This window comes from Alosa sapidissima, chromosome 5, assembly GCF_018492685.1.
Source record: "Alosa sapidissima isolate fAloSap1 chromosome 5, fAloSap1.pri, whole genome shotgun sequence".
NCBI lineage: Eukaryota > Metazoa > Chordata > Actinopteri > Clupeiformes > Clupeidae > Alosa > Alosa sapidissima.
The window spans coordinates 5,280,586-5,296,148 of record NC_055961.1 but is presented as its reverse complement, the minus strand read 5'-3'; the positions used below and the strand labels follow the sequence as shown (position 1 = coordinate 5,296,148).

The following is a 15,563-nucleotide window of genomic DNA, read 5'->3' as shown; positions in this document are numbered from 1 at the left end:
TATGCACAATTTCAACCAAAGTTTGCTGCTCTTATTTTTTCATTATTATATGTGCCCTCTTATTTACTTACTTTTTTGTTTACTTGAATGTTATGTTTGTCTGTGGACTTAAATTGGAAAAATATGTCTTGTCTTCACCGTGGGATAGTGAGAAACGTAATTTCGATCTCTTTGTATGTCTGGAACATGTGAAGAAATTGACAATAAAGCTGACTTTGACTTTGACTTTGACTTTAACTTGTAACTGTATCGGAATACAGTTACTCATAATTTGTTCTGAATACGTAACGCCGGTACATGTATTCCGTTACTCCCCAACACTGCACACAAACACACACAAACCAGAATTCTTCGAGCTGAGCTATTTGGTCTTATTTGGCCGAGGAAGTGAGTTAAACAGGCCTGCTATGCTGGTTACAGGGGGACCACTGCTTCCCCCTCAGGCAGGAGGTTAGCTTTGACTATCTGTCTGCTATTTGCTATTTGTTACTGTTTTTCTCTTTCCACTGTCTAATTAGGGTTCATTAAGGTGGGCTGAGTATGTTTGTTTACAGTCGCTGATGGCGGAGAGAGAATTTAATGTCCCCTTTTGGGGAGAGGTGTCAGCCACGGGCTTTAGCTTCACAGATAATGAATCCCATGCGCGGGGCAATTCCTGGAACTACAGCACCAAAATCAATCTTATGGTGAGGCAAGGAGAGGATTTAAAACAACACAAGCTACAGTCCCCTGTACACACTATCCACTTTACATTTTACTGTAAATAAGTTGATGAATATAAACAGATTTGCATTTATACCTTCAGTTTCTACATTCATTAAAGGCTCTTTACAAATGAAACACCATCCTGCACTTCAGTTGTATATTGTATTATAATGTCTATCTAATGTCTACATTTTTCTGACAAAAAAAATTCTATCACAGAATATGTTAATATTACATTTATAGGAAGTATTATTATTCAAACTCAATTCAATTCAGTCATGTTAAACACAGAGGCAGTTACATTACACTCTTGCTTGTATCTTGCTTGCGGTGTGAATTCAGTTATACTGTAGGTGAGATTTGACATCAGAACAAACTTTAAAACCCATTTATAAATCCTTACGCATCACTAGCCTCAGTGAGAGGGAACACCAGTCCACATAGAATAGAATATACAATAGAATAGAATAGAGTAGAGTAGAGTAGAGTAGAGTAGAATAGAATAGAATAGAATAGAATAGTAGAATAGACAATAGACACATCTACTAGTGGTCTGGCCTGTCTGTCAATTTTTTAAAACCCAATGTAGCCCTTGAGTCAAAAGATTTGCCCACCCCTGGTCTAGTCAGTGACCTCCTGCAGTATTATTCCCCTGGTCTAGTCAGTGACCTCCTGCAGACTCTAGCACGGCCTAGCCGGTGAGTCAATCAGACACTGATGTTTGACACTCAACACAGTAGACACTGGGGAATGGAAACCCTGAATGAGGTTTGAGATAAGGACTGAGATAAGAGTCGAACTGTGAAACTCTCCACACAGCCAGGTCAGGACTGAGCCTGGGACAGAGAGCTGTATGGAGGCTGTATAGAGGTCTCAACCTCAAGCTGGTGTGTGGTGAGCGTTCTGGCGCGTAATGGCTGCCGTGCATCGCCCAGGTGAAACTATCAGGTCATCCAGAGCCAAAAACGCCACACTAAAATGCAGAGAAATCTCCTTACAGGAATATCTGATGATTACACTGAGCTACAGTACATAGCAACAAGTAGGCAAGCTAAACAACCAATTATAGCAATTGTTTTCGTGATGGCTCTCACGGCAATTCAATATGTTGAGTACACAAATACACGCATACACGAATCGGCGGAGGTCAAATCGGTGTTGGCGAAGCTGTGCACACTGCACCAATTGGAGCTACAGATGCTATAGAGTCTATAGTTTCCCAACCTTGGGGTCAGGACCCCATGTGGGGTCGCCTGAAATTCAAATGGGGTCGGCTGACATACTGGGTATCTGACAATTGACCAGTACATTACATAAAAATATACATAAATGAAATAAAAAAATATTAAAAACCCCATGATATCCAAGTTAGGTAATGGTTATACTTTAGTTATTGTCCAGTACGGAAATTTGTTCTCTACAATTTACCCATCTGGTGGTAGTGTGCACACAGTTTTACCTGACTTTAAGTCATTACAATCTAGCGAAGTAAAAATAAACTTAGACAGCCCAAATGAGATGTTTGATTGACGGAATTATGCTTGATCAATGTTCAAAACAAAGTAGCAAAACAACCACGCGCGCAAGGACATTTGGGGAAAATCAATGTACCGCTCTCATCAGGATGTTACAGCAGAGATGAGTTGCACTCTCTCCCGCAACATGTGAATGATTGGGGTCCCCAACGCTTTGAGACATCAAAATAGGGTCTCCAACAAAAACAGGTTGGGAGCCCCTGCCTTAGACAGGCATTATCAGACATCTGACCATCTGACCATCAGCCTGGTCTGTGATCCCTATAAGAAGGGGAGATGTGTTAGAGAAAACAGCACTATGTGTTCCTCTATCTACTACTACAAACAACAATTAAAAACCAAAGTCCAGAATCCAGCAGAACAGGGAAATGAGGTGAACTAATTAAAAGTGCTGAATCTTCAGAAGCATCGGGTTATGCTAGATCAATACTCTGCAGGAGGATTAAAAAACAGCAGGGATGAGTGTGCTGTGGGCCCTAATCAATGTTCACAAGCAGCGCTCTGTGTTGCTCTGGGATCTCGGATAGGATGAATGTGAGAATTATCTACAGGATTACATTCACATCCTGTCAGGTCAGAGGTCGCCACCCTGGACGCTTCCACAACAACCCGAGGACTCGAGGGGTTGTGAGTGCAGAACACTCTCGGCTTACAGCCACCGGTAACTAGCACCTGGGGACCAAGGAGAATCGGTTCCTTAATCTCATTCCCTTGTTTCAAGGCATTCGGTCGGCCTGTGGAGACCATATAAATAGATACAATGAGAGCTTGATTTTGTCTAAGGTAATACACAAGGCCATCTGAGTCAAGGTATTTTTTCTCGAGGGAGCACTTAACCATTTTTACCTGACTTCAATTCAAACAGCATGTACTGTATATCATTGACACTGACATGACACACTGCCTGTGTGCAATCTGTGAGTCTACAAACACATGCACATCAGTGCAATGTTACAATCAAACAGAACAAGTGTCATAGTGCAATGTCAGTTACAACATTGACAAACTTCATATCTTGCGTTATATTGTAACTTCACTGTTACATACATTGTAGTGTAAAGTAACATACTGAATAACAATGCATTGTGACTTATTGTGCTCACATGCTATGGCTACATGGGGGTAGCAGGTGCATGTGGAAACAATTACAACCAAACTTGAATGCACTTTACATTTGAACTAACTTTAAGTTTACATTGCAGTTTTATGTTTATTCCATTTTTGTAAATGAGGAAAACAATAATGCATCTCACCTTTTTCATTTAAACATAGGTCAGACTACAAATCCCTTGCCTACTCTGATAGAAGTGAACTAAAATGGGGAAAGTTTGATGGAGATAAAAATAATAGGAAATACTATTTTTACCACTACAGGCCACAGTGCTCTGTTCTAAACTGCAGTTTCATACTGAATCAATAACGCTGGTTGTGCAACACTGTCATCAAGCTAAGCAAGTGAAATAAAGTCCAGCTTGTGCTTTTGATAACCCATGTATTCTGTATCTTATTTCTGTATACAGACTGGTGAGTAGTGTGCTGTGTCATCTCCGGAACAAGAGACCCAGTGTGACTGATGGTGCATACTTGTACTGGACCAGGGGCAGGTCTCCCATGACTGCCATAGCAACAAGGTCTTAGCCATTCATTAGGTCCTGACAAACTGCAGCCTTTTGGAGGACTCATGGTATCATATCTTTTACTGCTCAGGGACCTCTACCTTCAGTGTACTCCACAAATGCCTGTCTGCAACTCCAGCACATCCAATATTTAGTTTTAATGAAATGTTTTAAGTACATTTTAGAGGTTATCAACTGAGAACACTAAAAGTAGAACAGAAAGATTGTGTGTGTGTACACAAACCCACACAGTATGTACAAGCAGACAGGTAGCATATAATAATAATAATAATAATAATAATAATAATAATTTATTTATAGCACTTTTCAAGCACAGAGACAAACAGACAAACAAGAAACTAAGCAATGGTAATAATAATAATAATAATAATAAATAAAAGGGCAAACTACCAAACACAAACATAACTCAATATAAGAAACAAAAGAAAAAATATACAGTATAGGCCTACCCAAAGCCAAACAAACAAACAAAGAGTGTATAGACTATATTACGTGTAGACTGGAGCATATGCATATTTCTCTCTTTTCTCTGGGAGCTGAATGTGAGTGTGGGACATTAAAGCACTGCTCTCTCCCTGGTACCCAGAGGACATTACTGTAATCCTCAGGCCCACAGCGAGCTGCATTAACGCCCAGTGGAAAATAACCAGTCAGTCCTGCAGGAGAGGAACCCACAGAGCGTGTCCTTCAATCTCTCATTTAAGTCTGTGGGTTTGGACAGGACAGGCGGGGTGATGAGGCACATTTAATAAGACAGACTCGGAGCTCAGCCCTACACACCAGGCTTCTGTCTCAGTCTGCCTACTACTCAAGGCATTGGTACAGTCTGCACACATCTATGATCAGACATTGCATGTAAAGATACGTTGGTCTACAGTCTATAATCTATGACTACTTAGAACCTCTCCACAAACATGTATGTAATACGTAACTGATAACAATGCTCTTCAATTCTACTGTAAAGAGCATTAACTGAGAGACAGAGAGGTCAAATATGTCCCCGTTTCTGCCCTTGCTACTTCATACATTATTACTATAATCTTTCTGTCTTTGGTTGAAAATGTTGACTTGACTCAATGGCTCCTCCATCGTTGACTTGACATAGTCTATTGGGTCTATGATAGTCTATTAGGCTGTTGTCATCTGAGGAGAGAACCAGATATATCTGTGCGTCATGTGCATACCTATACTTATCAATGTTGTTCAGGAGCATCTGGCCCAAAGGTAGTAAATAAAGATTAAACAGAACGGGTCCAATAACTGCACCTTGAAGGAACACCCAGAGCCTTAATGATAGATCTATACATGGCTCTGGGAACACCATGTCAACACCGGCCTTCTGAATTAGAATTGAACGAATTAAGGACTGCTCCAGAATGTCCTACTCAATGTTCCAAAGTGTCCAGCAATATTCTATGATCTACTGTGTCAAATGCAGCACTGAGATCCAGTAAAACAGAATTAAAGGAGAATTCCGGTGTGATATTGACCTAAAGTGTGTTGAAACATGATACAGAGTGTGAACGTATGTCTCATAGCTCATCTCGGCTAATCACAATTAGCCTCAGCAACAGGCAGGTCATCAGCCGACTTGGGAACAGATCCACCAGCTGTCATCCAACTCTGGAACCAACACAAGGTCAGCTTCCATTTGGGAACAGGCTGGATATTGCCCAATTCATGAACAGGAAACAGAACAGGCTGACTAAAGAGCTGTTTACACCAATAATGATAAATGTAACAGCAAAAAAATATTGCTCTAGCCAATATAAATGACAACGTCCACACATAAACTATAATGACAACGACATGAATAACGTTATTGTTGGGGATCAGAGTGATTTTGAGAATGATAAAAAAGCTCACAGACAATCAGAATCCATACAATTTTAGATATTCATGACACAAGAAGAGACTGTCCTTATCGTTGGTCAGTGTGGGTGCTCATATATTCACATATAGTTTTAGTTATAGTTATCTTTAGTTATTGTTTCTGGTGTGAAAAGCCCTTAAGGGTCAAACTCGAACACTCTGGTGAGTCTGGCGTGACGTGTGTGCACTCTGTTGGGTCAGAACCTTCCATTGCCTGGGTCCACCAACCATTGTCTGATTTTTTAAGTATTTATTTTGACTAAAAAAATTCACAATGGAATCGAATGGTTTCAGGAATCACGGGATTATGTAGACACCGTTTTACTAGCATTCCCATTACACTTTCATGATGTGATTACGAAAGGTTCTTGGGCTAAATGTAATTAATTAGGCTGTACCCTACATGTTTTCCTGAAGACTGACTGAAGAGAATTGAATGAATTGAGAGAACATTACTGCTCCTGTTTCAGACTTTCAGGATATTCAACTCTGCTGCCCTCTTTTGGATTTTAAACTCTACAGCGCTACAGTTATCCTCCTTTTTTATAAAGGAGAATACATACCTCCTGGAAGGCTCAGCAATGATATTGTGCAACCACACAATAAAATACACCCATTGAAATAACACATTTTTAAAAAAAAGATATATTTTCTTAAGTATTCAACCACCAGTGATTTTGAGTTCCAGATGCTAAATTATTACAGATAGTACAGATATGACACTCCGGACCGGATTTCCCTATACGCACATGTTACGGCCGGCTCGTTTACTGACCGCAACATAAAGGGAAACGGACAACAAAGTTCCAATTTATAATTTATTAAGATTAAGCAACAATAGTAATACCAACCATAATGTGTCTAGGGGGAAGATGAGTGTTGGCGTGCGTGTATGTATGAATGCAATGTCAGCATCAGTATGTAAGATGACTAAATGGTAGACAAAAGAAGACAGAAAGATTAGAGAGAGAGGAGAGAAAGAGTAAAGTGCCAGTGCAGAGAGAAAGTCAAAATGGTGCCTGCAAGAGAGAAGAAAAGTGCCTCAAGGGGAGGAGAGGAGAACTCCTTATATAAGCACACCCTGATGCACACCCAGGTGTACACAATTCCTAATTGACCTAATCAGGCCCTACCTGCCCGTGCACTGACAAGGAGAGGCCTGAAGGGGCACAGGGGGTCGTGACAGCACACTACGCAAGTTGCATAGGGCCCCGCAAGTCCTTTAGTCCTGAAGCCCTGTCTCACTGACCTCTTTACCTGTCCCAGGCAGCAGAGTGGACCACGGAGAGGAGGACTATGTGTCTGTAACCGCAAGGACTTCGGTCACCTGTGGTTTAAACTGCATCAGCCAGTAATATAGGTCTAAAAATTAGGGAAATTAACTTCATCCTATTCATCCTCATCCTTTACTGAAAATCAGAGATTTTAGAAACGGTTCAAAGACAAAAACCAGAAACGAACAACATTTATATGTATAAGTATACTCTTTTGATCCCGTGAGGGAAATTTGGTCTCTGCATTTATCCCAATCCGTGAATTAGTGATACAGCGGCGCTCGGGGAGCAGTGAGGGGTTAGGTGCCTTGCTCATGGACCGTTCCAACTGGTCGGGGTTCGAACCGGCAACCCTCCGGTTACAAGTCCGAAGCACTAACCCGTAGGCCATGGCTGCCCCATTTTTGGATGAACGTAACTGAAAATGAGAACAAAAGCATGCAACTATTTAGAATTTTAGATAACTGGTTAAAGCAACACCAAAGAACTTTTCCTCTGTCACACGCAGGCCATCACCGGCTTTGCAAATAATGATGCCCACAGACAAGATAGAATATGTTGCATGATTTTATACATTGTGACTCTACAGTAGAAGGAGTTCTACAGTTGCCAAAAATACCTAAACCTGCACAAAGCTTAAATCAAAGCAGAATAGATATCAAGGCTAACTGTTAAAAACACTTCAGGTGTGAAGCAAGATTTGAAAGTAGGCAATTAGCCTGTATAATATTAGATCTTCAAAAATGCCTGACAGCCTAACTTCAGATACAGAAAATGTCCTTGCTTTAAGCCCTGTAATAGCCTAACCTATGCGTGCTACCAACTGCATAATATTTCCCTAGTGTCTTTGGTAGCCTATATTATTTCACATGTTTCAGTAATATAGGCTACATACTTAAATAGTATGGGAGTTAAAAGGGAGTAGTCTGATGTCGCAATACATCTTACTTTCATTTATATGTTACTCTGCTCTTAATAGCAAACTTCTTGCGACTTATCCCCCCTGCACATAATGCAAATGCTTTTGTTGTGGAGCTGAAGGATTAACAAGAGGCAAAGACTATCTCCAAACAGCTATATACTGACTTTCTTGGTGTTTTAAACCCCCAATGTTGTCTTTAAGGCAGTGCTACCTGGAAGGCCCTAGGGTTAGGCATGGTTAGGTTGAGGTTAAGTTTAGGCTTTGGGTTAGGATTAGGTTGCAGCGGTGGCAGCGCTGCCTGGAAGACAACGTTGGGGGCTTAAAACACCACCAAGCATCTACTGTACTGACACGGTCCTTTACTCCTTTCCTACCCACTCACCCACTCATATACCACTCTTTACTACCCACTTACCCACTCATATACCACTCTTTACTACCCACTCATATACCACTCTTTACTACCCACTCACCCACTCATATACCACTCTTTACTACCCACTTACCCACTCATATACCACTCTTTACTACCCACTCATATACCACTCTTTACTACCCACTTACCCACTCATATACCACTCTTTACTACCCACTCATATACCACTCTTTACTACCCACTTACCCACTCATATACCACTCTTTACTACCCACTCATATACCGCTCTTTACTACCCACTTACCCACTCATATACCGCTCTTTACTACCCACTTACCCACTCATATACCGCTCTTTACTACCCACTTACCCACTCATATACCACTCTTTACTACCCACTTACCCACTCATATACCACTCTTTACTACCCACTCACCCACTCATATACCACTCTTTACTACCCACTTACCCACTCATATACCACTCTTTACTACCCACTTACCCACTCATATACCACTCTTTACTACCCACTCATATACCACTCTTTACTACCCACTTACCCACTCATATACCGCTCTTTACTACCCACTTACCCACTCATATACCACTCTTTACTACCCACTTACCCACTCATATACCACTCTTTCCTACCCACTCATATACCACTCTTTACTACCCACTTACCCACTCATATACCACTCTTTACTACCCACTTACCCACTCATATCCCGCTCTTTACTACCCACTTACCCACTCATATACCACTCTTTACTACCCACTTACCCACTCATATACCACTCTTTACTACCCACTTACCCACTCATATCCTGCTCTTTCTCTCTTGAAATAATCTACTTCCATGTCAGTTATTTTGGCCTCTTCCTTCCTGATGGATGGTTTGTAGTGTTAGGCTTAATCAATTTTATCATAGAGATATTGCTTATTACCTATTGTTGAAGACTATCTTTTTTTCTATTTTTCCCATCCTACCCAAAACATCAAATTAAACTGTTGCAATTTCAGGTTTGTATTTACACCAGTGAAAATTACTCCCACAAAGTCAGAAATTTGATTTAAGATTTGTTCAATAATCTGGTGTTGTTGTGTGTTTTTATTCAACATTACATGTAATATCAATGATTGGAAAACAAGATCTACCAGTATCATTGTAATTCATGACAATGATGAACAGACCATTATTCTATTATTAACATTGTATAAAGATATGTGGTTCCTGCAATGAGAATATAACTCTAAAGTGTAGTTTCATAAATAATCCCAAAGCTCAAACAAACAGCTTTAATCAATACCGTGGTGACATAATCAAATAACAGCTGTATAATGCATGTGTTGTAATTAGTACAGAAGAAGATTCACATTGCAAATAAGCAAAGTTTGACAACATTTCCCTGGTTAACCAGTTTTCTTCTATAATGATCTCCTTTGAGATTTCTATCAGTACATATATTTCAGACGCAGCTACTGATCTTCAGTTAGCGTCCGGACAGGGAACTATGACTTCCAGGAATAGGTCTTGTCATTATACTTATACAGAGACATAATATTCAATCTCTTCTGATTATATCTATGTCTTATATTATATCTGTAATTAACAGACAGAAACAATGTTTATCACAACTTATTTAGAGGCAGTCTGTTGGCACTTTGCATATGCTGCACTTAAGCAGAGAACACATGGACTGAAATGGCAAAACTATTGGGTAAACAATTTCACAATGACCATGTTTTAACATATACAAAACTGTTACTAACACTTTGTTTTAAATGTATTTGTTTGACAACATTTATGTGTTTTTGTGCAGATGTTAAACAGCGTTTCTCTGTCTTAATGTAATGTTTTCAGGCATTCCTGTTTAGCGTTACTCCTCAGCTTGACTGTAAGATTTTAGTGCTTTTAGTAGAAGGACCTGATTGGCAATCTCAGTCATGCTGAACCTCAGAGCAGCTTTCTCAAATGGCACTCTCATCCACCCTCCAGGGTTTTACGTGGTTGGATTCACAGCCATGCCACACGCCAATCTCTATCTCATTTTCCTGGGTGTGATTTATGTACTCACTGTTCTGTTTAACTGCTGTATTCTGTGCATCATTTGGCTTGACCATAAATTACATACTCCTAAGTTTCTGGCCGTGGCCAACCTTGCTGTGGTGGACATCCTGTTCAGTTCATGTCTCATCCCTAGCATGCTGAAGACGTTCTTGTTTAAAGATGGGTTTGTGCCGTTCAACCTGTGCCTCGTTCAGATGGGCGTTTACTACTGTTGCAGTTCACTTGAGTCCTTCTCCTTGGCAGTGCTGGCATACGACAGACTGATCGCAATCTGTATTCCTCTCAGACAACACGCCATCAACACAAACACCAACATGCTATGCATTCTGGGAACTGTCTGGGCCTTCTGCGTGGCAATAGTAATATTTTCAACAACGATAATGAAAAGACTGACGTTCTGTGGCTCTGTACAAGTGAACAGCTACTTCTGTGACTACTCTCCCGTCTACAGACTGTCCTGTAATAACTACTCACTACAGTGGGCCACTGCTGTGACCCTCAGCATTATCATCCTGTTCGGACCTCTCACCTTTATCGTGGTATCTTACGGTAGCATCTTGATAGCTGTTTTCAGAATGAAGAATGTAGGGAACCGGTACAAAGCATTGGCTACCTGCACAGAGCATCTCATACTTGTGGCCATTTTCTATGTTCCGACTTTGACTTTGTACATCATCGGGTTCTTCTTGTACCGGCCGGATCCAGACATCAGGATGGTGACGTTGTCCATGTCTGCCTGCATGCCGCCCTGCCTGAACCCTGTAGTGTATTCCCTGAAAACAAAAGAGATCAAAAGTAAAGCACAGTCAATGTTCTGTAAAACCACAGTGAGGCCTGAGAACAAACAGAAACCATGATGTGAATCTGTGCCTATTAATGTCCATCAGTTGTTTTCTAGATAAATGTACATTGTATATCCTCCATAAATGTATATTGATGCTGACAGACAGAATATGCATTAATGTTATAATTTGTTAGATTTACTGATGTTATTGTAGTCATAGTGGATTGTGGTGGATAAATAAATAAATAACATGTACCGTAGATATAGGACACTTTCTAATTGACCATTGTCAGATTTGTCATAGTGTAAAACCAATTAAGTGATAAATACTGTACCTTTATTATCACAAATAGAGTTGCCATCTCTCCTTTGTTCCTATACACATAGTATTTCACAAAAGTGTACATGAGAGTATTATCAAGTATGAGAAGCTGGGCCCCAGCAGTGGCGCGACTGGCTGGGGCACCTGCACCGTACGCCGGCGACCCGGGTTCGATTCCCGCCCTGTGGTCCTTTCCGGATCCCACCCCGACTCTCTCTCCCACTCACTTCCTGTCAATCTCCACTATCCCATCTGATTAAAGGCATAACAAGCCCAAAAAATATACTTAAAAAAAAAAGTATGAGAAGTTGGATAATGGGCAGTGTTGTGGTGTATAGTCCCAGGTAAGGGCTGACACAGCCACTAGATAAGTGACTGAGCTGACACAACAAAGGGTATACTCTGCTGGCAATAATCATACTATTATAAAACTATCAAAATAGCCTACAAATGTTAAAATAGATAATAGAAACTTCTGTGCTTTCAAATTTGACCGCTGTCTGCTTTATTGATACTGCTGTCACATAAAATTGTTTAGGCTACTACAACTAAATTAAAGGGGTCAAGTCAAGTCAGCGTTTCTTCATGCACAGAGTGCAACCCAAAGCGCTCACACACAAGACAAAAGATGCCGGACAGAGCGGCGTAGTCGCCAGTGTACCCGTGTGTGACACCAAGACGTAAACAATTTTTTGTTTTAAAATGCAGTTGTTTACTTCAATTCCAAAGAAATATGTCCATATTAGCGATTGTATTTGCCTGCCAGTGCCTGTGTTTTAGGGACATTGGAATTGGGCTTCAATGGCCTCTTGACCAGACGGACCTGCGGAGCAAATCACAAATTTGCCGAAAGTTTGTATGGTATTTCCAGGCTAGGGCATTGCCTGCAAGATCACTCATTGCATGAGCAAAAATACCCTACCCTAATCTGAATGGACCTTCCACGCAGCTCCCATTTTTGACATGAAATGTATGACAGGTCCAGGTGTTACTGATTACATTAATTAAGGTTCTGATTCTACTACACTTACTTCATTAACATAATTTGTAACACCTGTGTTTGTCCTACTATTTTATGTCAAATTGGCTGCTGTGAAAAAGGTATTCTGGACAAAACATGTGAGTTGTGACTCATAGGTTGTCTCTCAAACCAACAGTGTACTGAGTGAAGTATACGGTTTAAGATGCAGGCTTTGGGATCCTAGTACTGACTTTGCACAGTAGAATGGTGAGTGAGTGATGTGATCCAGTGTGTGTAATCTTCAGTGTAGCAGATGGTCCAAAATCGCATTGTATGTAACAAAAACAATGTAATAATTGGATAATGCATGTGTTGTGCAGGTGATAACACTTTGTGTGTGTGTGTGTTAGTGTGTTAGAGGTAATGTGTGAAACAATGCAAGACTCTTGGAAGTTATTGGCCATTTTAAAAGGGCTATGAAATCCTTCAATTGTTGAGGTTTAATTTATTCAAATTATATTGAAATAAATAGAAACAGAATAGAATAAAATGCCACATCAGGTCACACAAAGTTCGGAATTTCTCCATAACTAACTAACTAACTAACTAACGGAATTGGAGACAATAATTACACACATTATGTATAAGATAAGGGCAAATAGACTATGTATGGATAGTAACAGAATGCTTATTAACCAGCTGTATGCTTAACAGGGAGGGTTGTAATAATTTTTCGCCAATCCTTTGCAGTCAGTCATTACTCTAGAATAGCATCAACGCATACCACAGAGTATACCCTTTGTTGTAAAGGTAGCTAATAAGACAACCTGGCTAGCTAGCTAGCTTTTCATAGTTTTCAGTATCTTCAGCCCCTGGTGCCTTGATGACCGTAACGTTAGCTGGGGACTTAACCGTTTTGTGCATCCTTATTTTTAGCTTTTAGGTGCAGATATCTCTTTCGTCTTTGACTGACACTTGCTAGATGTAATTCAGCGTTGGTTTAGTTGTAGGTTTGCATTGCAAGCTAGCCCGCTTGCTCAACTAGCTGGCGAGCTAGTTAGCAAGCTAGCATTATTCTGAAGCTGGATTCTGAAATAGTCATTTATGTACTATGTTCGCTGTAATGTGAAATGACGCCATATTTTGAGGTAAAATCTTAACGTTATGTAAATGGCCTGTTGAAATGGTTACGCTGGTGGCTACATTGTTAGTGGAAGGTTAGAAGTAGGTGGGTAACTAGCATTAGCTAGGATTCCAAATAACGTCAGATAATTGTAAAAGGTGGTTCTAAGTTAGGTTAGCACCAAAAGCAGCCCTACTAGCCAGCTTGGTAGCAGCTAGGTAGTTAGCTGTTATCGGTAAGTTTTCAGCATCAATCTGCAGTGCATTCTGAGGTGAGTAGCCTACACTGACATACCTTTACCGCATTCAGTTACTGAACGTTTATTTATATTAAGTAAGTGAGATTACGGTTATAGAACTAGATCTGGCCAACTAGTTAATGAGCTAATTAACATGGACTTTATGAGCTGTCGTGTGTTAGAAATAAAAATAACGTATCTGTCGGGAAACACAATCAATTAATTAATTATCGTTTAAGCATAACGTTAAATACACAAAGTAGGCAGATTACCAAGCCTGGGTAACGTTAGCAAACCAACCGCACGACCTGTCCACAGACACACTCCCCTATCAGATGGATGCCTCGTTTGACAAGAAGATTGAATACGATCATCACGACAGCGCGTTTGGCCCAAGCAAGTCGACCTGTTGTTTTCACACCTTATCGTGACATGCAATGCAGTGTATGCTGCTATTCACGAGGGTGTCTTTAGTTGGATGGTGTATTTTTGGCAAAAACTCGACCACAGCTAATGATCCGACATGCTTTACAAAACAATACAGATGGTCAAATACTGTAGTTGGAATTTATCTGTTGCAAACGAGGTTATAATCTAAGGTCCGGTAAATGTCAATTTTCTCATCATCTGATCAAAACTCAAAACTTAGAAGATACCTTTATAAAAAGCAGGCCGACATACAAATGAGCCTTTGTTGTAGAAATGGTAATGTACAGGCAATTGCCACTGCTTTGAAGAAGAAGAAAAAAAGATTCAGATAATTTCAAGACATGCACTGACATAGTTTTTACATTTTACATGTCCCCCCAGTCTGTTTGCAGCGTCAATATCTCAATATTTCAACAATATCAATTGATATCTAAATTAAGAGTGTTTTGAATGCATCTGTTGCCCAGGTTTTCCATCTGCAAGACACACCCATCATTTATACAATGTTTCCAGTTTATTTGCTGTGTTCTCTTGGTGTCATCTTGGGTGTCATCATTTCATGCATGTTGAAATGAGATTTCTAGGTTTGTAGATTTTCAAGTATACAGACTACTAACATTTTCTGGTCTCTATTGCAGTTCCCATCAGTCGGAAATGTACAGGTTAGTTGAGTTCACAGACACCAGCTGCTTAAACATAATTCCTGATGACTGGTATGACAACGGAATAACATGGTGGCCAAACTACAAAAATGACCAAAAGATAAACAATGCCATACAACGAAGGGAGAAGCCTAAGTCCGACTGGTCTTGCTTTGCTGTGCGGGAATTGTCCAAAGCAGGTAACCCCACTCCAAAGGCACTCGTGTGCCCATAGAGCTGTCACCAATTAACATGACAGGAATTTAAAACTTCCTGTTGTTTTCAGGTTCATACCAAGAAGCGAGAATGAAACTGAAGAGGGCCATGACTTGCAACAACACAGACCTCCAAAGAGAAGGAGATGACGACGGCACAAGCAAAAAAAGAAGATCAAGTGACAAGTAACTCAGCCCGTGTTAGATCATGATGTAGTCCGCACACTCTGGCTGCTCATATGCCAACTATTGGTGTGGACTCGGATATAACTTTTGGCATATGAGCTGCTAGAGTGTGCAGTCTCCTGTTTAGAATATTATGTATCCCGTGACCAGCACCTCAAAAAAATTCTACTTTCTGTGTGCGTTTGCTTTTTCTACTCAAAGATCATGATGTAACAGTAGTAGTAGTAGCTGTAGCATATTGTATCTAGTATTTTGACTTTTGGCCAATGCTG

General features: G+C 40.4%; 2 protein-coding genes across 6 annotated transcripts in view; both read left to right on the top strand.

Annotated features, from left to right (window-relative positions):
• Window positions 1–10,268: 10,268 nt before the first annotated feature.
• On the top strand, window positions 10,269–11,356 carry LOC121708399 (olfactory receptor 1M1-like). The gene has a single exon (XM_042090997.1). The coding sequence runs from the start codon at window positions 10,269–10,271 to the stop codon at window positions 11,247–11,249; it is 981 nt and encodes a 326-aa protein (XP_041946931.1). The 3' UTR covers window positions 11,250–11,356.
• Window positions 11,357–12,602: 1,246 nt separating this feature from the next.
• LOC121708396 overlaps window positions 12,603–15,563 on the top strand; it is a 38,517-nt gene continuing 35,556 nt past the window's right edge. For 2 of the 5 annotated variants that reach the window (XM_042090995.1, XM_042090991.1), the window contains exons 1-3: window positions 13,081–13,853; window positions 14,888–15,090; window positions 15,177–15,291. In XM_042090995.1, the coding sequence (XP_041946929.1) occupies window positions 14,904–15,090; window positions 15,177–15,291 (302 nt within the window). In that variant the 5' untranslated portion in view covers window positions 13,081–13,853; window positions 14,888–14,903. Of the gene's footprint in view, window positions 12,727–13,077; window positions 13,854–14,887; window positions 15,091–15,176; window positions 15,292–15,563 lie in introns of those variants that run through there. The other 3 variants (XM_042090992.1, XM_042090994.1, XM_042090993.1) reach the window with 3 other exon arrangements.

What these genes read in the sequence shown, in the direction of transcription:
- LOC121708399 (XM_042090997.1), top strand. Translation starts at nt 10,269, where the DNA reads ATGCTGAACCTCAGAGCAGCTTTCTCAAATGGCACTCTCATCCACCCT.